Source organism: Panulirus ornatus, chromosome 27 (assembly GCF_036320965.1).
Source record: "Panulirus ornatus isolate Po-2019 chromosome 27, ASM3632096v1, whole genome shotgun sequence".
Classification (NCBI taxonomy): Eukaryota; Metazoa; Arthropoda; class Malacostraca; order Decapoda; family Palinuridae; genus Panulirus; species Panulirus ornatus.
The window spans coordinates 5,278,887-5,301,386 of NC_092250.1; the positions used below are offsets into that span (position 1 = coordinate 5,278,887).

The window sequence follows — 22,500 nt, forward strand, 5'->3', positions numbered from 1 at the left end:
CACAGGTGACGTGTGATGAGAGCGAGTTCCAGTGTTCGTCTGGAGGGGAATGCATTCGGGCGGCCTGGAAGTGTGATGGGGAAGAGGATTGTGACGATGGAAGTGACGAAATCGGCTGCTCAAACGTAAGATGTCCCTCAGCGTCGTCCCAATAGGTCGAGCCTACTCGGGTTGATAGATCATGGGTGAATGAAACATTTCTTGTTGGTGTCTGAGTTTAGCAGGGTGTGTCAAAGGAGGAGGTTGCGAGTAAATGTGAATAAAGGCAAGGTTAATGAGAATGTAAGGCTTCTGTGCGAATAGGTAAAGAGGAGAGTGAGTGGTTTCGTGTGAAGCTAGGTCTTCGGTAAGGATGTGTGATATTACCACAGCTGAGGGACATGTTAGATGGGAGTGTAGATGGGTTGTGAGTCTGAATGGAGAGAATCTAGAGGAGGTGAAGCATTTCACATTCCTGGGAGTACACGGCAGCGAATGGGACGAAGGTTCTGGGAGCACTGAGGAATGTGTAGAGAGTTCTTTATCTGGGAGGGCGAAAATGTTTACGCTCTCATCCCACAGGTGACGTGTGATGAGACCGAGTTCCAGTGTTCGTCTGGAGGGGAATGCATTCGGGCGGCCTGGAAGTGTGATGGGGAAGAGGATTGTGACGATGGAAGTGACGAAATCGGCTGCTCAAACGTAAGATCTCCCTCAGCGTCGTCCCAGTAGGTCGAGCCTACTAGGGTTGATAGATCATGGGTGAATGAAACATTTCTTATCGCGAAAAGAAAAAAAGAAAAAGTGTTTTTTTTTTAATGTAATTCCTAAGTGTAGATAGGCTGTTTGGTGTAAACAAATGGGATATATAACTCATCATTCCTATCGCATCCTATACTAGTATAAGCCTTATATCACCCTCCTCCGCACAACCCTATCCATAGCCCACGCCTCGCAGCCATACAACATTGTTGGAACCACTATTCCTTCAAACATACCCATTTTTGCTTTCCGAAATAATCTTCTCGACTTCCACACATTCTTCAACGCTCCCAGAACCTTCGCTCCTCCCCCACCCTGTAACTCACTTCCGCTTCCATGGTTCCATCCACTGCCAAATCCACTCCCAGATATCTAAAACACTTCACTTCTTCCAGTTTTTCTCCATGAAACTTACCTCCATTTTACTTGTCCCTCAACCGTACTGAACTTAATAACCTTGCTCTTATTCACATTTACTCTCAGCTTTCTTCTTTCACACACTTTACCAAACTCAGTCACCAACTTCTGCAGTTTCTCACCCGAATCAGCCACCAGCGCTGTATCATCAGCGAACAACAACTGAATCACTTCCCAAGCCCTCGGATCCACAACAGACTGCATACTTGCCACTCTTTCCAAAACTCTTGCATTCACCTCGATCTAAGAACCCCATCCATAAACAAATTGAAAACAATATATATATTATCATTATTATTATTATTTTGCTTAGTCGCTGACTCCCGCGTTAGCGAGGTAGCGCAAGGAAACAGACGAAAGAATGGCCCAACCCACCCACATACACATGTATATACATACACGTCCACACACGCACATATACATACCTATACATCTCAACGTATACATATACAGATATACAGACAGACATATACATATATACACATGTACATAATTCATACTATCTGCCTTTATTCATTCCCATCGCCACCTCGCCACACATGAAATAACAACCCCTTCCCCCCTCATGTGTGCGAGGTAGCGCTAGGAAAAGACAACAAAGGCCACATTCCTTCACACTCAGTCTCTAGCTGTCCTGTAATAATGCATCGAAACCACAGCCCCCTTTCCACATCCAGGCCCCACAGAACTTTCCATGGTTTACCCCAGACGCTTCACATGCCCTAGTTCAATCCATTGACAGCGCGTCGACCCCGGTATACCACATCGTTCCAATTCACTCTATTCCTTGCACGAGTTTCACCCTCCTGCATGTTCAGGCCCCGATCACTCAAAATCTTTTTCACTCCATCTTTCCACCTCCAATTTGGTCTCCCACTTCTCCTCGTTCCCTCCACCTCTGACACATATATCCTCTTGGTCAATCTTTCCTCGTTCATTCTCTCCATGTAACCAAACCATTTCAAAACACCCTCTTCTGCTCTCTCAACCACACTCTTTTTATTACCACACATCTCTCTTATCCTATTATTACTTACTCGATCAAACCACCTCACACCACATATTGTCCTCAAGCATCTCATTTCTAGCACATCCACCCTCCTGCGCACAACTCTATCCATAGCCCACGCCTCGCAACCATAAAACATTGTTGGAACCACTATTCCTTCAAACATACCCATATAACTGACATTGTCAGTTATAAAGCTTTGATTTGTTCGGTAAACAGACGCCTGCGGATCTTCTGTCCGAATATTATGTTAGGATATTTACCAGATTTGATAACCCATCTGAGTGTGAAAAAAAGCCCTCAGAACTCTTCAGGTTACAGGAAAACAATATTTTGAAAGGTTTGGAATTATGAATTAATAAATGGGTTTACTCTCTTTGTCACTGAGAATTGGCCTTACCTACACTGCTTATTGTGATCTTTTCACAGGTAACTTGCAGTGACTCCGAGTTCCAGTGTTCTTCAGACAATAAGTGTATTAACCTGAACTGGAAGTGTGACGGTGACGAGGACTGTGACGATGGCAGTGACGAGATCGGCTGCCCAGAGGTAAGATTTCATTGTCTGACATCATTGCTGCAAGACTGCTGGACCAAGTTGAACCAGTTCATCTTTGAAGGCCATTGAAATTCTCATGTACTCATGTCGACGATAATGAGGACCTTGAAGTTTATACTAGAGGATATCTTTGCTTTAGACATACTTAATGAAACATTGGACTTATGAAAGGCATCATATACTTTTGACAGTATTCGTCAAGCCATTGACAAAAGCAAGTTCCAGTTGTAGTCATCTCCAATGGAAAGAGATGAATATAGATTAATAAAACATGAAAGAAGAGATAGAGAGAACAATAGTGCTTTTTTAAAGCCTTATGGAATGCATTTATTGCTGGCTTGATCGAGGATGCAGATGAAGAAGAAATTTATAAACATTGTCATTTGGATTGTATGTGTTCTGTGAATCTATGTCTGCTTTCCCACAGTTCATGTAAGTCTTATATTTTTTCGTGTGGACGCCTGATTTAGGTGAAGTTTTCTGCTAATAGGTTAGTGTTCATTGTAAAGTTCATGTGGCCTAGTGTTGGTAAATGTTAGAGAGATCTCACGTTTAGGAAAAGGATGTTGAGGAGGAAGAAAACCCACACATGGAGTTACCTAAATGTCTTCAATTTTCTTTGGTTGAAAACAAGCAACATATGGCTATCTACTTTGGTTTATGACCATTACTTGGGATTTTATTTGTGCTAATGAATCTGAGTTCCAGTTTTGTAATGGAATTAATTTATTCCGTCGCTTTGGCAATGTGATAAAGTGGAGGACTGTGAGGACGGGAGTGAGGAGCGAGGCTGCACAGATGTAGATTTTCTTTGACTGACATCATAGCTTGAGCATAGGTTGATCCAACTAGGTTTCATAGTTCGTGAGAAAAGGTCACATTACTTAACTTTACAATAATAACGACATGTGAGTTTTATGATGAAGAAAAGTATCTGATTTGACCAAACATAATGAATGAACTATGACTTATGAAACGTAGTGACACGTTAGTTTATCATACTGTAAATGTATTCATGTTAGTGAAGATTTGCTCTTAGAGTTAAGTTTTTTTCAGTTTATGTAAAGTATTTTTGTGTCTATAAGAAAGATAACGAGACCAATTCTAACTTAGTTACTTTCTGAGAGATAAACATAATTTTGTTCCTGATGTTACTTAGGAAAACTTCAGATGTTATTCATTTTAGGAAGCTTTCTAGAGCTAATGAAACTCAACTCTTATTTAGCTCAGCATAATTCTTATACAGTGATTTATGGCTTAACGTCTTGGCCATAGTAATAGGTCAGAGGAAGATTATGTCAACATTGTCAGTTACAAAGCTTTAATTTGTTCCCCAAACAGACGCCTACGGATCTTCTGTCCCGAATATTATGTTAGTCAAGATATTCACTAGATTTAATAAACCATATGAGTGTGAAAAAAAACCCTCAGAACTCTTCAGGTTACAGGAAAACAATATTTTGAAAGGTTTGGAATTATGAATTAATAAATGGGTTTACTCTCTTTGTCACTGTAAATTGGCCTTACCTACACTGCTTATTGTGATCTTTTCACAGGCAACCTGCAGTGACTCCGAGTTCCAGTGTTCTTCAGACAATAAGTGTATTAACCTGAACTGGAAGTGTGACGGTGACGAGGACTGTGACGATGGCAGTGACGAGATCGGCTGCCCAGAGGTAAGATTTCATTGTCTGACATCATTGCTGCAAGACTGCTGGACCAAGTTGAACCAGTTCATCTTTGAAGGCCATTGAAATTCTCATGTACTCATGTCGACGATAATGAGGACCTTGAAGTTTATACTAGAAGATATCTTTGCTTTAGCCATACTTAATGAAACATTGGACTTATGAAAGGCATCATATACTTTTGACAGTATTCGTCAAGCCATTGACAAAAGTAAGTTCCAGTTGTAGTCATCTCCAATGGAAAGAGATGAATATAGATTAATAGAACATGAAAGAAGAGATAGAGAGAACAATAGTGCTTTTTTAAAGCCTTATGGAATGCATTTATTGCTGGCTTGATCGAGGATGCAGATGAAAAAGAAATTTATAAACATTGTCATTTGGATTGTATGTGTTCTGTGAATCTATGTCTGCTTTCCCACAGTTCATGTAAGTCTTATATTTTTTCGTGTGGACCCCTGATTTAGGTGAAGTTTTCTGCCAATAGGTTAGTGTTCATTGTAAAGTTCATGTGGCCTAGTGTTGGTAAATGTTAGAGAGATCTCACGTTTAGGAAAAGGATGTTGAGGAGGAAGAAAACCCACACATGGAGTTACCTAAATGTCTTCAATTTTCTTTGGTTGAAAACAAGCAACATATGGCTATCTACTTTGGTTTATGACCATTACTTGGGATTTTATTTGTGCTAATTAATCTGAGTTCCAGTTTTGTAATGGAATTAATTTATTCCGTCGCTTTGGCAATGTGATAAAGTGGAGGACTGTGAGGACGGGAGTGAGGAGCGAGGCTGCACAGATGTAGATTTTCTTTGACTAACATCATAGCTTGAGCATAGGTTGATCCAACTAGGTTTCATAGTTCGTGAGAAAAGGTCACAGTACTTAACTTTACAATAATAACGACACGTGAGTTTTATGATGAAGAAAAATATCTGATTTGACCAAACATAATGAATGAACTATGACTTATGAAACGTACTGACACGTTAGTTTATCATACTGTAAATGTATTCATGTTAGTGAAGATTTGCTCTTAGAGTTAAGTTTTGTTTAGTTTATCTGAAGTATTTTTGTGTCTTTAAGAAAGATAACGAGACTAATTATAACTTAGTTACTTTCTGAGAGATAAACATAATTTTGTTCCTGATGTTACTTAGGAAAACTTCAGATGTTATTCGTTTTAGGAAACTTTCTAGAGCTAATGAAACTCAACTCTTATTTAGCTCAGCATAATTCTTATACAGTGATTTATGGCTTAACGTCTTGGCCATAGTAATAGGTCAGAGGAAGATTATGTCAACATTGTCAGTTACAAAGCTTTAATTTGTTCCCCAAACAGACGCCTACGGATCTTCTGTCCCGAATATTATGTTAGTCAAGATATTCACCAGGTTTAGTAAACCATCTGAGTGTGAAAAAAACCCTCAGAACTCTTCAGGTTACAGGAAAACAATATTTTGAAAGGTTTGGAATTATGAATTAACAAATGGGTTTACTCTCTTCGTCCCTGAGAATTGGCCTTACCTACACTGCTTATTGTGATCTTTTCACAGGTAACTTGCAGTGACTCCGAGTTCCAGTGTTCTTCAGACAATAAGTGTATTAACCTGAACTGGAAGTGTGACGGTGACGAGGACTGTGACGATGGCAGTGACGAGATCGGCTGCCCAGAGGTAAGATTTCATTGTCTGACATCATTGCTGCAAGACTGCTGGACCAAGTTGAACCAGTTCATCTTTGAAGGCCATTGAAATTCTCATGTACTCATGTCGACGATAATGAGGACCTTGAAGTTTATACTAGAGGATATCTTTGCTTTAGCCATACTTGATGAAACATTGGACTTATGAAAGGCATCATATACTTTTGACAGTATTCGTCAAGCCATTGATGAAAGCAAGTTCCAGTTGTAGTCATCTCGAATGGAAAGAGATGAATATAGATTAATAGAACATGAAAGAAGAGATCAGTCAGAAGTCTTGAGGAGTTTATGGTCTGGCCCATTTTACTGCTCTGGGCATGATATGACGTGTTTAGAAATAGCTGTAATGTACGTTATAAAGAGTTTTACTGGTTTCCTCCAAGATCTGAAATCTCTCCTGATATTTGCTTCCTTCATTATCTCATAGATTTTCTTTGACTGACATCATAGCTTGAGCATAGGTTGATCCAACTAGGTTTCATAGTTCGTGAAAAAAGGTCACAGTACTTAACTTTACAATAATAACGACACGTGAGTTTTATGATGAAGAAAAATATCTGATTTGACCAAACATAATGAATGAACTATGACTTATGAAACGCACTGACACGTTAGTTTATCATACTGTAAATGTATTCATGTTAGTGAAGATTTGCTCTTAGAGTTAAGTTTTGTTTAGTTTATCTGAAGTATTTTTGTGTCTTTAAGAAAGATAACGAGACCAATTATACCTTAGTTACTTTCTGAGAGATAAACATAATTTTGATCCTGATATTACTTAGGAAAACTTCAGATGTTATTCGTTTTAGGAAGCTTTCTAGAGCTAATGAAACTCAACTCTTATTTAGCTCAGCATAATTCTTATACAGTGATTTATGGCTTAACGTCTTGGCCATAGTAATAGGTCAGAGGAAGATTATGTCAACATTGTCAGTTACAAAGCTTTAATTTGTTCCCCAAACAGACGCCTACGGATCTTCTGTCCCGAATATTATGTTAGTCAAGATATTCACCAGGTTTAATAACCCATCTGAGTGTGAAAAAAAACCCTCAGAGATCTTCAGGTTACAGGAAAATAATATTTTGAAAGGTTTGGAATTATGAATTAACAAATGGGTTTACTCTCTTCGTCCCTGAGAATTGGCCTTACCTACACTGCTTATTGTGATCTTTTCACAGGTAACTTGCAGTGACTCCGAGTTCCAGTGTTCTTCAGACAATAAGTGTATTAACCTGAACTGGAAGTGTGACGGTGACGAGGACTGTGACGATGGCAGTGACGAGATCGGCTGCCCAGAGGTAAGATTTCATTGTCTGACATCATTGCTGCAAGACTGCTGGACCAAGTTGAACCAGTTCATCTTTGAAGGCTATTGAAATTCTCATGTACTCATGTCGATGATAATGAGGACCTTGAAGTTTATACTAGAAAATATCTTTGCTTTAGCCATACTTAATGAAACATTGGACTTATGAAAGGCATCATATACTTTTGACAGTATTCGTCAAGCCATTGACAAAAGCAAGTTCCAGTTGTAGTCATCTCGAATGGAAAGAGATGAATATAGATTAATAGAACATGAAAGAAGAGATAGAGAGAACAATAGTGCTTTTTTAAAGCCTTATGGAATGCATTTATTGCTGGCTTGATCGAGGATGCAGATGAAAAAGAAATTTATAAACATTGTCATTTGGATTGTATGTGTTCTGTGAATCTATGTCTGCTTTCCCACAGTTCATGTAAGTCTTATATTTTTTCGTGTGGACGCCTGATTTAGGTGAAGTTTTCTGCTAATAGGTTAGTGTTCATTGTAAAGTTCATGTGGCCTAGTGTTGGTAAATGTTAGAGAGATCTCACGTTTAGGAAAAGGATGTTGAGGAGGAAGAAAACCCACACATGGAGTTACCTAAATGTCTTCAATTTTCTTTGGTTGAAAACAAGCAACATATGGCTATCTACTTTGGTTTATGACCATTACTTGGGATTTTATTTGTCTAATGAATCTGAGTTCCAGTTTTGTAATGGAATTAATTTATTCCGTCGCTTTGGCAATGTGATAAAGTGGAGGACTGTGAGGACGGGAGTGAGGAGCGAGGCTGCACAGATGTAGATTTTCTTTGACTAACATCATAGCTTGAGCATAGGTTGATCCAACTAGGTTTCATAGTTCGTGAAAAAAGGTCACAGTACTTAACTTTACAATAATAACGACACGTGAGTTTTATGATGAAGAAAAATATCTGATTTGAGCAAACATAATGAATGAACTATGACTTATGAAACGTAGTGACACGTTAGTTTATCATACTGTAAATGTATTCATGTTAGTGAAGATTTGCTCTTCGTGTTAAGTTTTCTTTAGTTTATCTAAAGAATCTTCGTGTCTTTAAGAAAGATAACGAGACTAATTATAACTTAGTTACTTTCTGACAGATAAACATAATTTTGTTCCTGATGTTACTTAGGAAAACTTCAGATGTTATTCGTTTTAGGAAACTTTCTAGAGCTAATGAAACTCAACTCTTATTTAGCTCAGCATAATTCTTATACAGTGATTTATGGCTTAACGTCTTGGCCATAGTAATAGGTCAGAGGAAGATTATGTCAACATTGTCAGTTACAAAGCTTTAATTTGTTCCCCAAACAGACGCCTACGGATCTTCTGTCCCGAATATTATGTTAGTCAAGATATTCACCAGGTTTAATAACCCATCTGAGTGTGAAAAAAACCCTCAGAACTCTTCAGGTTACAGGAAAACAATATTTTGAAAGGTTTGGAATTATGAATTAACAAATGGGTTTACTCTCTTCGTCCCTGAGAATTGGCCTTACCTACACTGCTTATTGTGATCTTTTCACAGGCAACCTGCAGTGCCTCCGAGTTCCAGTGTTCTTCAGACAATAAGTGTATTAACCTGAACTGGAAGTGTGACGGTGACGAGGACTGTGACGATGGCAGTGACGAGATCGGCTGCCCAGAGGTAAGATTTCATTGTCTGACATCATTGCTGCAAGACTGCTGGACCAAGTTGAACCAGTTCATCTTTGAAGGCCATTGAAATTCTCATGTACTCATGTCGACGATAATGAGGATCGTGAAGTTTATACTAGAGGATATCTTTGCTTGACCATTGTTAAGAGGTCAAAGGGTTTATGAAAGGCATCATATGGTTTTTAGTAGTAATCATTATGACACTGACAAAAATTAAAAAAAGAAAAAAAGGGAGATGCGTAAAATACAATTTCAGTTCACAGGACACGAACGTAATGTGTCACAGGATGTTTATGGTTTTGTGAACATTATTTTTACATTTCTGGCCATAGGCAGGAGCTACTGAATACCCGCCCACTGGTCAAAGAATCTTAGGCAAGGAATACTGTGATTTCCTCAAGAGGTTCTTGATGTTTTGGAGACGAAAATACACTGGGAGGGAAAGCAATGTAGAACTTAGGAAGAAGAAGACATTTGACAGAAGATACGTGCAAAGAGGAGAGAAACATATAGTGTGGTGATCACGATGATATTTTGATTGCATTAGATAGAGATGCCTTGATTAGATGCCATGGAATGGATTGAAAGAGAGAGGCAGAAAAATGACAAGAATTCTTGGACTTCCGTTTGGCGTAGCTGGGTTTCACAGGTCATAAGTAAAGATTAATTAAGGAAACTTTTTTTTTGTTTGTTTGTATTGAATGTTAAATCCTATGAAGGACCTGAATTCTGAAACCCTATATGCTAAATTATCATATTTTCTTTTCGTTTCAAAGAGCATTTAATCTCAAGAGTTGAGGATCTAGTGTTTGTTGAAAGATGATTTTGATTTTTTTGTCATTCTAGGAAGTTGGTTGAAGCTCTTAGAGCTTGATTAGAGTAAAGAACACCCAGGGAATACGTGGGCAGTACTCTTTTCTCCCCCCCTTATCCCTAGGGAGATTAGAACTGCCTTCCTCATCGCTTTTTCACAACCTCCCCACAGAGCGTCGGCAGCAAGTAACTTCCAGTGTTCTTCAGGGTGTAAATGCATATAGCTAGACTTGTAGTCTGGACGTCGCAGACGGGATAAGCATGCTCAGGTATCCTAGTTATGTCCAAAACAAGTTAAAAGGGGAAAAAGGGTATATTACTCAGGTCTAAGATAACGAAGAGATACTGCCAAGCTGTGAGAAAGAAAGGGAAAAAAAAGATACTTGTAACCAAATGTCATTATTAATAAGACGTAAGATCTAAAAGATAATCTTAAGGCTATGATAAAAGAATGTATGTTTTTGGTGACCAAATGCCATTTGTTAATCGCTTGGCTTCTAAAGCGAGTGTAGAGATATTTCAGCACAGTGCAGTTGCTTTATAGCCAAGATCTGATATTGTGGGTTTGAACAGGAATATCCGATTTTCCATAGCCACTACAGATATAGCCAAAAACACAATCAATGCTTGAAACGTTTCTTAATGCATCCAAGAAAATCTAGATTCTTTTTCTTTTTAGATGGCTAGTTGAATAAATAGTACAGGATTGAGCTTTTTTTTTATATGTGAATATAATTTCTGTTCCTGAAGACAACAAAGAAACTGTCAAGCAGTATTTTTTTTTCGAAAGCCTTCTCGACCTGATACATCTAGATCAACTCTTAAATAACTAATACATTTTTACATGGAGAGTGGATGGGTCGTTCTTCGTGTGTTTCCTGGCGCTACCTCGCTGATGCAGGAAAATGGCGATCAAGTGAGTCAGTTGTTGTTCGCCGATGATACAGCGCTGGTAGTTGATTCGTGTGAGAAACTGCAGAAGCTGGTGACTGAGTTTGGAAAAGTGTGTGAGAGGAGAAAGTTGAGAGTAAATGTGAATAAGAGCAAGGTTATTAGGTTTCGGGTTGAGGGACAAGTTAATTGGTTTGTAAGTTTGAATGGAAAAAAGGTGGAGTTAATGAAGTGTTTTAGATATCTGGGAGTGGACTTAACAGCAAATGGAACCATGGAAGAGGAAATGATTCACAGGGTTAGGGAGGGGTTGAAGGCTCTGGGAGCGATGAAGAATGTGTGGAAGGAGAGAACGTTATCTTGGACAGCGAAAATGTATATGTTTGCAGGAATAGTAGTTCCAATATTGTTATATGGTTGCGAGACATGGGCTATGGATAGAGTTGTACGGAGGAGGATGGATGTGTGGTAAATGAAATGTCTGAGGACACTTTGAGGTGTGAGGAGGTTTGATCGGGTAAGTAATGAAAGGTTAAGAGAGATGTGTGGAAATATAAAGAGTGTGGTTGAGAGAGCAGAAGAGGGTGTGTTGAAACGGTTTGGACATCTGGAGAAAGTTAGTGAAGAAAGATTGACCAAGAGGATATATATGTCAGAGGTGGAGGGAACAAGGAGAAGTGGGAGACCAAATTGGAGGTGGAAGGATGGGGTGAAAAAGATTTTGAGCGATCGGGGTATGAACATACGTATTGGAGGATGAAAGGCGTGCAATGAATAAAGTGAATTGGAACGATGTGGTATACCTGGGTCTACGTGCCATCAGTGGATTGAACCAAGGCATGTGAAGCGTCTGGGGTAAACCATGGGAAGTTTTGTGGGGACTGCGCCACCTCGCACGCACGGGGAGGGTGGGGGGGGGGGGGGGGGGGGGGTGCCATTTCATATGTGTGGCGGGGTGGCGGCGAGAATTGACGAAGTCAGCATGTATGAATATGTACGTGTGTATATATGTATATGCCTGTGTATGTATATGTATGTATACGTTGAAATGTATGGGGATGTAAAAGTGCGTGTGTGGGTGTTTATGTGTTTATATATGTGTCTGTGCAAACACAGGAGACAGCAACAAAGTATTATGAATAGATAAATGAATATATATATATATATATATATATATATATATATATATATATATATATATATATATATATATATATATATATATATATATATATATATATATATATATATATATATATATATATATATATATATTCCTCTGAGTCCACGGGGAAAATGAAACACGATAAGTTTCCAAGTGCACTTTCGTGTAATGATCACACCATCATCAGGGGAGAGACAAGAGAGAAATATACCACTCACTTGAATAGATGTGTACTAGCTATTCCCTCATAGAATACTTATCTCTTCTAATCATTCTTCCGTAGAAGGACTGTCTTCAAAACGAGCTCTGGTGTGCCGCGGATTCGACTTGTTACGCCAGACCGAAGCAATGTGATGGAAATTGGGACTGCAGTGACGGGAGCGATGAAGAGAACTGCACCACCACAACCACACCGACGGTGAGTCTCCTACTAACTGGAAATACACCCGTGAGGAAGGGGTGAGGTGCCGTTGACTTGAACTCCCCTGTCTCCATCTGTAGTAGACTTGAACCCTCCTGTTTCCATTTGTAGAGACTTGAACTCTCCTGCCTCCATCTGTAGTAGACTTGAACCCTCCTGTCTCCATCTGTAGTAGACTTGAACTCTCCTGTCTCCATCTGTAGTAGACTTGAGCCCTCCTGCCTCCATCTGTAGAGACTTGAGCCCTCCTGCCTCCATCTGTAGAGACTTGAACCCTCCTGTCTCCATCTGTAGAGACTTGAGCCCTCCTGCCTCCCTCTGTAGAGACTTGAGCCCTCCTGCCTCCATCTGTAGAGACTTGAGCCCTCCTGCCTCCATCTGTAGTAGACTTGAACTCTCCTGTCTCCATCTGTAGTAGACTTGAACTCTCCTGTCTCCATCTGTAGTAGACTTGAGCCCTCCTGCCTCCATCTGTAGAGACTTGAGCCCTCCTGCCTCCATCTGTAGAGACTTGAACCCTCCTGTCTCCATCTGTAGAGACTTGAGCCCTCCTGTTTCCATTTGTAGAGACTTGAACTCTCCTGTCTCCATCTGTAGTAGACTTGAACCCTCCTGTCTCCATCTGTAGAGACTTGAGCCCTCCTGCCTCCCTCTGTAGAGACTTGAGCCCTCCTGCCTCCATCTGTAGAGACTTGAGCCCTCCTGCCTCCATCTGTAGAGACTTGAACCCTCCTGTCTCCATCTGTAGAGACTTGAGCCCTCCTGTCTCCATCTGTAGTAGACTTGAGCCCTCCTGTCTCCATCTGTAGTAGACTTGAGCCCTCCTGTCTCCATCTGTAGAGACTTGAGCCCTCCTGTCTCCATCTGTAGAGACTGGAAATCTATTATAAGATACTGTCCTCTGGCACGACAGGGTCCTCACTATCGGGTCGTCTGTCCCTTGAATCCACTTTCGAATCTTCCTCAAGAGTATTACTCTCCCTGAATCCACTTTAGGATCTTGCTCCATAGTATTACTCTCCCTGAATCCACTTTAGGATCTTGCTCTATAGTATTACTCTCCCTGAATCCACTTTAGGATCTTGCTCTGTAGTATTACTCTCCCTGAATCCACTTTAGGATCTTGCTCCATAGTATTACTCTCCCTGAATCCACTTTAGGATCTTGCTCTATAGTATTACTCTCCCTGAATCCACTTTAGGATCTTGTTCTATAACATATCAGTTCCTAGGTGGCTGAAGAAAGCGGTGTATGATGAAAAAAGGTCCCATTTCTCTTTCCTTTTGCTACAGGTCCAGTGCTCAGGGGAGCAGTTCCGATGTGGGACAGGGAACGTCTGTTTGCCTTCCAACTGGGTGTGTGATGGGACAGCGGACTGCAGTGATGGGAGTGACGAAAACATGTGCTCCACGAGCCCAGCGTCCAGGGTGACCACTCAAACCACACCCACTGGGAGTGGCCGCCAGGTGAGGGTGGGTGAGTGGGTGGGTCTTCTCAGACCATCAAGAGGTAGAGGGTCTGCGTGATTCGCTTGCACGGACGTGAAACGAAGCGCCGTGTCTTTCCTCCTCCTCTTCCTCTTCCTCCTCCTCAACGCATTTCATTTTCCGTGACCTCCACGTCAACAGAATTGGTTGTCATGAACTGCCCATGTAGTCACTGATGTATATCATGCGTTGATGCTGTCCCACAACTGTGTGTGTGTGTGTGTGTGTGTGTGTGTGTGTGTGTGTGTGTGTGTGTGTGTGTGTGTGTGTAATGCTCGAGACTGAGTGTGAACAAATGTGGCCTTTGTTGTCTTTTCCCTAGCGCTACCTAGCGCGGGGGGAACGGGTTGGTATTTCATGTGTGGCGGGGTGGCGATGGGAATGGATGAAGGCAGCAAGTATGAATATGTACAAGTGTATATATGTATATGTATGTGTATGTGTATGTATGTATGCGTTGAAATGAATCGGTATGTATATGTGCGTGTGTCGGCGTTTATGTATATACATGTGTATGTGGGTGGGTTGGGCCATTCTTTCGTCTGCTTCCTTGCGTTACCTCGCTAACGCGGGAGACAGTGACTAAGTATAATAGAAAAAAAAAAAATATATATCTATATATATATATATATATATATATATATATATATATATATATATATATATATATATATATATATATATATATATATATGTATATATATATATATATATATATATATGTATATATATATATATATATATATATATATATATATATATATATATATATATATATATATATATATATATATATATATATATATATATATATATCATGAGAGGCAAGTGTTTTGGGAGCAGCTGAATGAGTGTGTTAGTGATTTTGATGCACGAGACCGGGTTATAGTGATGGGTGATTTGAATGCAAAGGTGAGTAATGTGGCAGTTGAGGGAATAATTGGTATACATGGGGTGTTCAGTGTTGTAAATGGAAATGGTGAAAAGCTTGTAGATTTATGTGCTGAAAAAGGACCGGTGATTGGAAATACCTGGTTTAAAAAGAGAGATATACATAAGTATATATATGTAAGTAGGAGAGATGGCCAGAGAGCATTATTGGATTACGTGTTAATTGATAGGCGCGCGAAAGAGAGACTTTTGGATGTTAATGTGCTGAGAGGTGCAACAAGAGGGATGTCTGATCATTATCTTGTGGAGGCGAAGGTGAAGATTTGTAGAGGTTTTCAGAAAAGAAGAGAGAGTGTTGGAGTGAAGAGAGTGGTGAGAGTAAGTGATCTTGGGAAGGAGACTTGTGTGAGGAAGTACCAGGAAAGACTGAGTACAGAATGGAAAAAGGTGAGAACAAAGGAGGTAAGGGGAGTGGGGGAGGAATGGGATGTATTTAGGGAAGCAGTGATGGCTTGCGCGAAAGATGCTTGTGGCATGAGAAGCGTGGGAGGTGGACAGATTAGAAAGGGTAGTGAGTGGTGAGATGAAGAAGTAAGATTGTTAGTGAAAGAGAAGAGAGAGGCGTTTGGACGATTTTTGCAGGGAAGTAGTGCAAATGAGTGGGAGATGTATAAAAGAAAGAGGCAGGAGGTCAAGAGAAAGGTGCAAGAGGTGAAAAAGAGGGCAAATGAGAGTTGGGGTGAGAGAGTATCGTTAGATTTTAGGGAAAATAAAAAGATGTTTTGGAAGGAGGTAAATAAAGTGCGTAAGACAAGGGAACAAATGGGAACATCAGTGAAGGGGGCTAATGGGGAGGTAATAACAAGTAGTAGTGATGTGAGAAGGAGATGGCGTGAGTATTTTGAAGGTTTGTTGAATGTGTTTGACGATAGAGTGGCAGATATAGGGTGCTTTGGTCGAGGTGGTGTGCCAAGTGAGAGGGTTAGGGAGAATGGTTTAGTAAACAGAGAAGAGGTAGTGAAAGCATTGCGGAAGATGAAAGCCAGCGAGGCGGCGTGTTTGGATGGCATTGCAGTGGAATTTGTAAAAAAGAAAAAAAAGGGGAGTGACTGTGTTGTTGATTGGTTGGTAAGGATATTCAGTATATGTATGGCTAATGGTGAAGTGCCTGAGGATTGGCGGAATGTATGCATAGAGCCATTGTACAAAGGCAAAGGGGATAAAGGTGAATGTTCAAATTACAGAGGTATAAGTTTGTTAAGTATTCCTAGGAAATTATATGGGAGAGTATAGATTGAGAGGGTAAAGGCATGTACAGAGCATCAGATTGGGGAAGAGCAGTGTGGTTTCAGAAGTGGTAGAGGATGTGTGGATCAGGTGTTTGCTTTGAAGAATGTTTGTGAGAAATACTAAGAAAAACAGATGGATTCGTATGTAGCATTTATGTATCTGGAGAAGGCATATGATAGAGTTGATAGAGATGCTCTGCGGAAGGTATTAAGAGTATATCGTGTGGGAAGTAAGCTGCTAGAAGCAGCGAAAAGTTTTTACCAAGGATGTAAGGTATGTGTACGTGTAGGAAGAGAGGAAAGTAATTGGTTCTCATTGAATGTCGGTTTGTGGCAGGGATGCGTGATGTCTCCATGGTTGTTTAATTTGTTTATGGATGGGATAGTTTGGCAGGTGAATGCACGAGATTTGGAGAGAGGGGCAAGTATGCAGTCTGTTGTGGATCCGAGGGCTTGGGAAGTGAGTCAGTTGTTGTTCGCTGATGATACATCGCTGGTGGCTGACTCGGGTGAGAAACTGCAGAAGTTGGTGACTGAGTTTGGTAAAGTGTGTGAAAGAAGAATGCTGAGAGTAAATGTGAATAAGATCAAGGTTATTAGGTTTAGTAGGGTTGAGGGACAAGTCAACTGGCATATAAGTATGAATGGAGAAAAACCGGAGGAAATGAAGTGTTTTAGATATCTGGGAGTGGACTTAGCAGCGAATGGAACCATGGAAGCGGAAGTGAGTCACAGGGTGGGGGAGGGGCGATGAAGAATGCGTGGAAGGAAAGAACGTTATGTCGGAGAGCAAAAATGGGTATGTTTGAAGGAATAGTTGTTCCAACAATGTTGTATGGTTGCGAGATATGGGCTATATATATAGGGTAGTACGGAGGAGGGTGGATGTGTGGAAATGAGATGTTTGAGGACAATATGTGGCGTAACGTGGTTTGATTAAGTAATAAGAGGGTAAGAGAAATGTTTGGAAATAAAAAAAAAGTGTGCTTGAGGGAGCAGAAGAGGGTGTATTGAAATGGTATGGTCACATGGAGAGAATGAGTGAGGAAAGATTGACAAAGAGGATATATGTGTCAGAGATAGAGGGAACGAGGAGAAGCGGGAGACTAAATTGGAGGTGGAAAGATGGAGTGAAAAAGATTTTGAGCGATCGGGGCCTGAACATGCAGGAGGGTGAAAGGCGTGCAAGGAATAAAGTGAATTGGAGCAATGCGGTATACTAGGGCGGGGCAGCGCCGGAATGGAAGAAGGCAAGCAAGTATGAATATATATATATATATATATATATAAAATCAGTCATGGTTCGGTCTTTCATTTTAGTTTATCTTCCAGGTCCCTCTCTGTCCTACGAATATGTTCAAGTGTCGGTCCAGTGGTAAGTGCGTCCCCTTATTGTGGCTTTGTGACAACTACGCGGACTGTTTGGACGGCAGCGACGAGGAATCTTGCCAAACAACTCCAGCCTCGTCTTCTGCCACAGCCTCGACACGCCCATGGTCAACAGCTCCTTCGACACCAAGACCCAAGGAAACCACTTCGACGCCCACAACGCAGGTGCGGCTCCCATTATCCACGAAGTGTCCAACTTTCGACGTTTTCTCAAGCCTTTGAGCAGTAGTGGTTCGAGGAGTCTTCGAGGGCTCAGGGTTCGGGGTGTCTGAATGTGAAGGGAAAGGATAGACTCGTTGTATGTTTGTGGAAAGGAACCTGGATGTTCTGGCTCTGAGTGAAACGAAGCTTAAGGGTAAAGGGGGAAAGAATGATTTTGGAAAACTGTTGGGGTTCAAGTCAGGGGTTAGTGTGAGGGAGAGAGAGAGAGAGCTTAGTGCAGAGATGAAAGTGAATTGCTTAGATGTGGGTAACTATGAGTGCATATGCACCTGATAGCGAGAGGAGTGAGGAAGAGAGGCGAGTGTTTTTTTTCATTTTTTTTTTCTTTTTTTTTGGAGGCGCTGAGTCGGTGTGTTAGCCAATTTGATGCAAGGGATCGAGTGTTAGTGATGGGTGACTTGAGAGAATGGGTGATGTGTGACAGTTGGAGGTAGGAATGGGAGACATAAGGGAACCAGTGACTGAGCTGGGTGCTAAAAAGAAGGACTGATGATCATCGGGCATACCTGCTTTAAAACCAAGGACATGCTTAAGTATACTGCGGTGATCTCTCTCTCTCTCTCTCTCTCTCTCTCTCTCTCTCTCTCTCTCTCTCTCTCTCTCTCTCTCTCTCTCTCTCTCTCTCTCTCTCTCTCTAGGCAGTTCGCATGCACTAGGTGGACACAATGACCACTGAACACACGAGACTCGATCCTTGGCCGCTGGAAACGTATACTTCTGGTCGGCTACCACGCCGATGCTTGGCTCTGACGGAACAGAGAAGCTCATCCATCTCGAACCAGCTTGTACTCCATTGAGATCCACCGTTACCCCATGTAACCCGTGGGGCTAAGTGGCGCGGCGGAGGGGGGGAACACGTCCTAAGAATGGTCTAAAACATCCACCGACGCCACGGTGAATTCCATGCCATTTTGACAGGGACTGTTCATCTGTATTGGCCCCGGCTTTTCACTTTCCTCCTTCAGGTTACTAGTGAGAGAACGGAGTGGGATTTCATTGGACCATAGGCTGGTCATTGAGGAAGAGGAGCCGAGGGTCTTGGACTCTGAAGATGAACACTTCGATGGCCCGAGTTCGAGTCTCGTGTGACCAGCGGAGGTCGTGTGAACGTTTGTAAAAACTAATCTTCCAAATCTTAGTCGTAAACTTTCCTGTGCTGAAGCGAAGCCCAAAGTCATCTTGCATCCATCCTGCTTTAGGAGCAGTGCTACTCCTTCCTTAGCTCTTGTTCCTCTCACCCACCCCTGACTTTACTTCCTATCAGTTTTTAGATAGATTCAGTGTTTTCCTAGAAAACACTGATGGCGCAGTATATCATGCCCACAGAGTCTGATTCGGTGATGATGGCGCAGTATATCATGCCCACAGAGTCTGATTCGGTGATGATGGCGCAGTATATCATGCCCACAGAGCCTGATTCGGTGATGATGGCGCAGTATATCATGCCCACAGAGTCTGATTCGGTGATGATGGCGCAGTATATCATGCCCACAGAGTCTGATTCGGTGATGATGGCGCAGTATATCATGCCCACAGAGCTGATTCGGTGATGATGGCGCAGTATATCATGCCCACAGAGCCTGATTCGGTGATGATGGCGCAGTATATCATGCCACAGAGTCTGATTCGGTGATGATGGCGCAGTATATCATGCCCCACAGAGTCTGAGTCGGTGATGATGGCGCAGTATATCATGCCCACAGAGTCTGATTCGGTGATGATGGCGCAGTATATCATGCCCTCAGATCCTGATTCGGCCTATGGTAATGTTCTTCATAATGTCTCATTTATGAACGTATCCTTCGTCCTCATGGTACACTCAGCATGGACGTCTGCTACCCTAAGGGTAAACCCGTTGAACAGCTTCAGAATGAGGGATGAAGCCCTTCCTTGCTCCTCAGGCCCTGGATGAAGCTTATTAAACCTGGTGGCCCTTCCTTGCCCCTCAGCCCCTGAATGAAGCTTATTAAACCTGGTGGCCCTTCCTTGCCCCTCAGGCCCTGGATGAAGCTTATTAAACCTGGCGGCCCTTCCTTGCCCCTCAGGCCTTGAATGAAGCTTATTAAACCTGGTAGCCCTTCCTTGCCCCTCAGGCCTCGGATGAAGCTTATTAACCTGGTGGCCCTTCCTTGCCCCTCAGGCCCTGGATGAAGCTTATTAAACCTGGTGGCCCTTCCTTGCCCCTCAGGCCCTGGATGAAGCTTATTAAACCTGGTGGCCCTTCCTTGCCCCTCAGGCCCTGGATGAAGCTTATTAAACCTGGTGGCCCTTCCTTGCCCCTCAGGCCCTGGATGAAGCTTATTAAACCTGGTGGCCCTTCCTTGCCCCTCAGGCCTTGAATGAAGCTTACTAAACCTGGTGGCCCTTCCTTGCCCCTCAGGCCCTCACCAAACCCACCAGCGTTTTCCGAATGCCTCCAGAAACACTTGTCACAACTGAAAGGGAAGAGTAAGACTTGAGATAGACGACCTCATGCTGTGTGTACCATCGTCTAGAGAGAGAGAGAGAGAGAGAGAGAGAGAGAGAGAGAGAGAGAGAGAGAGAGAGAGAGAGAGGAGAGAGAGATTAAGTTTAAGAGATCCCTCTGTCTCGCCTACAGCAATACCGTTTTCCACACCTCAGTCCATCTTTCTTTCAGCACCCTAGCTGTCCCAGGGGACAGTTCACATGCAAGTCCGACGGGGTTTGCCTTCCTGAGTACTGGCGCTGTGATGGAGAGAGGGACTGCATGGACGGGAGCGACGAGGAGGGCTGTACCACACCGTCCACGTCCCACACACCACCATCATCGTCGTCGTCGTCAGCAGCTCCTCCTCCACCTTCAACGACTCCGTCAGTATCGGGACCGAACGAGACTTCAACAGCAAGACCTACGACCCAGGTACTTTGATCATTTCCCTTCCAACACTAGAGTGAGGTCTTGAGGTCCACAGCTCTTTGAAGTCTTGCCTGCTTATGAGATATCCGGACGAGTATGTGTTTGGTGGTGTTTTTTCTTTTTTTCTACGTAGGAGTTGCCTCCTGAATCCATGATTGTAACTCCAAAACGATGGCTATTTGTCCAAGAGCGTAGATGAGAATTTGTGGCTCGTGTATGCCTGGGGGAGTGTGGTTTCAGATGGGTGTACATTTCGTCGGGTTGTGTTTAAGACCGGGTTGGGAGGGTGGTTGTCCATTGCGGGTTGGGTCATATCGGTGTTTATATGTTTTATTTGTCCTTTTGGATGCCTCCACGCCACTCTATTGGCTTTTGGCAGCCCCAAAGGGGGAGTAAAGTAAACCTTCCATTTGCCTCTTTGCCTTTGGATGCCGCTATGCCCCTGTAATTGCCTGGATGCCGAGCGTATTAAAAGGAGATTAAGCTAAAGACATTTTTGTTTTGCCGTACAGGTGTTCACTATTTGTGGCTGCCAAGCAACAGGTGGTACTTCTTAGCGCTCTGCTTTGAGTGGCTTGAAACTCGGTTACATTTGCTGTATCATTTGGTCAGTGTTTCCGGTGAAGCGGAGGAGAATGGTTGATGTGTTGAGCTCGGGTTGTCACGGATCATTCAAGGTAATATGAGGACACGGGTTGGAACCCACGGCTGTCAGGGGCTTAGACAGTATCGGTGTGCTAACATTAGGAGGCAGATGTTGTTTTGAGAAAGACAATGTTGATTTACGTCCAGTAGTGTTGTTTGTTTACCTGCGACGTGTGTCGTGTTAGGGCGTTGTGATGTACCTGTGAGGTCGTCTAGCATATGAGAGAACTTGTACACTATTGTATATTGGTGGGAGTGGGGCAGGTAAAAGGACGTCTCATAGGAGGAGATTAAGAGAAGGTTGGAGAGAGAAGTACCTCCAAGGGAGCTTCACTGTAGAGCCTGGTTATGCTCGATGTCGGAGGCGGTGGGTTACGAGACTTGGTTGGCTCGATACTGTGGCAGAAGATGTCGAAACTGTGCAGTTTCTCTTTTGAGTTCGTTCCCCTTTATGCATCTTGGGAATAAGGGAATTTACCATACTGGGTGGGTGGGTGTTGACTTCTCTAATCAGGGACCTGATAGCAGAGTGAGGTGGTTGGGGAGGTGTATCTGGGAGAGCAGATGAAGGAGTGTAAGCTACTGATTGCCCTGTAACAGGTACGTAGTTTTATATCTAGTGATGAGATGTCAAACATGTTATTTGTGGTCTGTTCCACAAGGACGGGCCGTTGTGGAGTTCAAGTTTTCGAGAATATGTGTTTTCGACACGGCGACCCACACACACCCAGAGGTCTGGGAAGTCCGCGAAGCATAGTGACAATATAACCCATTCTTTTATCATCGTGTCTCTCGTCTCGTTGCCTTCGAATATCCGTTTCATCTCTGTCGACATTCATCGTTTCTCAGAGGTTCAGATATTTCTTACATACGTCCCCTTTTCCCCAAGTCCGCTCTCATCCTCGTGCTTGCGTACGCTCAGTCCTAGTTCTCTTCTTCTTGACGCTCTCCTCTTCGCCATATGCGTTCGTCACATTGGCCTGCCCCATTCTCATTTACATTCACCGTTTTGTTTCCCGTGTGCCATGTTTACAATGGGCCGTCTCCATAGTCGACCTTTCTCCTACAGTGTTCGCGCCATCCACGTTATCTCATCCTTATTCACATATAAACACTTTTTTTTTCTTATTTCCAAACACCCGTTTTCTTTTTTCTTTCCATCCATCTTGGCTATCTTGTGCCACGGCTCCTTGCTTGCCTGTAAATACACCCCACCCTCTCTCTCTCTCTCTTCATCGCTCACATTTCCTCTTTTCATAACCCAAAGTGTCCCATATGTGTATCCGCATTTGTCTCTTTACT

At 42.4% G+C, this 22,500-nt stretch overlaps 1 protein-coding gene across 1 annotated transcript in view; it reads left to right on the top strand.

The window, feature by feature from the left end:
• The window catches only part of LOC139757568 (uncharacterized), a 33,950-nt gene that overhangs the window by 8,571 nt on the left and 2,879 nt on the right, over nt 1-22,500 (top strand). The window contains exons 5-15 of the mRNA XM_071678173.1: nt 6-125; nt 562-681; nt 2,597-2,716; nt 4,282-4,401; nt 5,966-6,085; nt 7,294-7,413; nt 8,977-9,096; nt 12,260-12,394; nt 13,690-13,863; nt 17,397-17,618; nt 20,314-20,556. Of these exons, the coding sequence (XP_071534274.1) occupies nt 6-125; nt 562-681; nt 2,597-2,716; nt 4,282-4,401; nt 5,966-6,085; nt 7,294-7,413; nt 8,977-9,096; nt 12,260-12,394; nt 13,690-13,863; nt 17,397-17,618; nt 20,314-20,556 (1,614 nt within the window). The remainder of the gene's footprint in view (nt 1-5; nt 126-561; nt 682-2,596; nt 2,717-4,281; nt 4,402-5,965; nt 6,086-7,293; nt 7,414-8,976; nt 9,097-12,259; nt 12,395-13,689; nt 13,864-17,396; nt 17,619-20,313; nt 20,557-22,500) is intronic.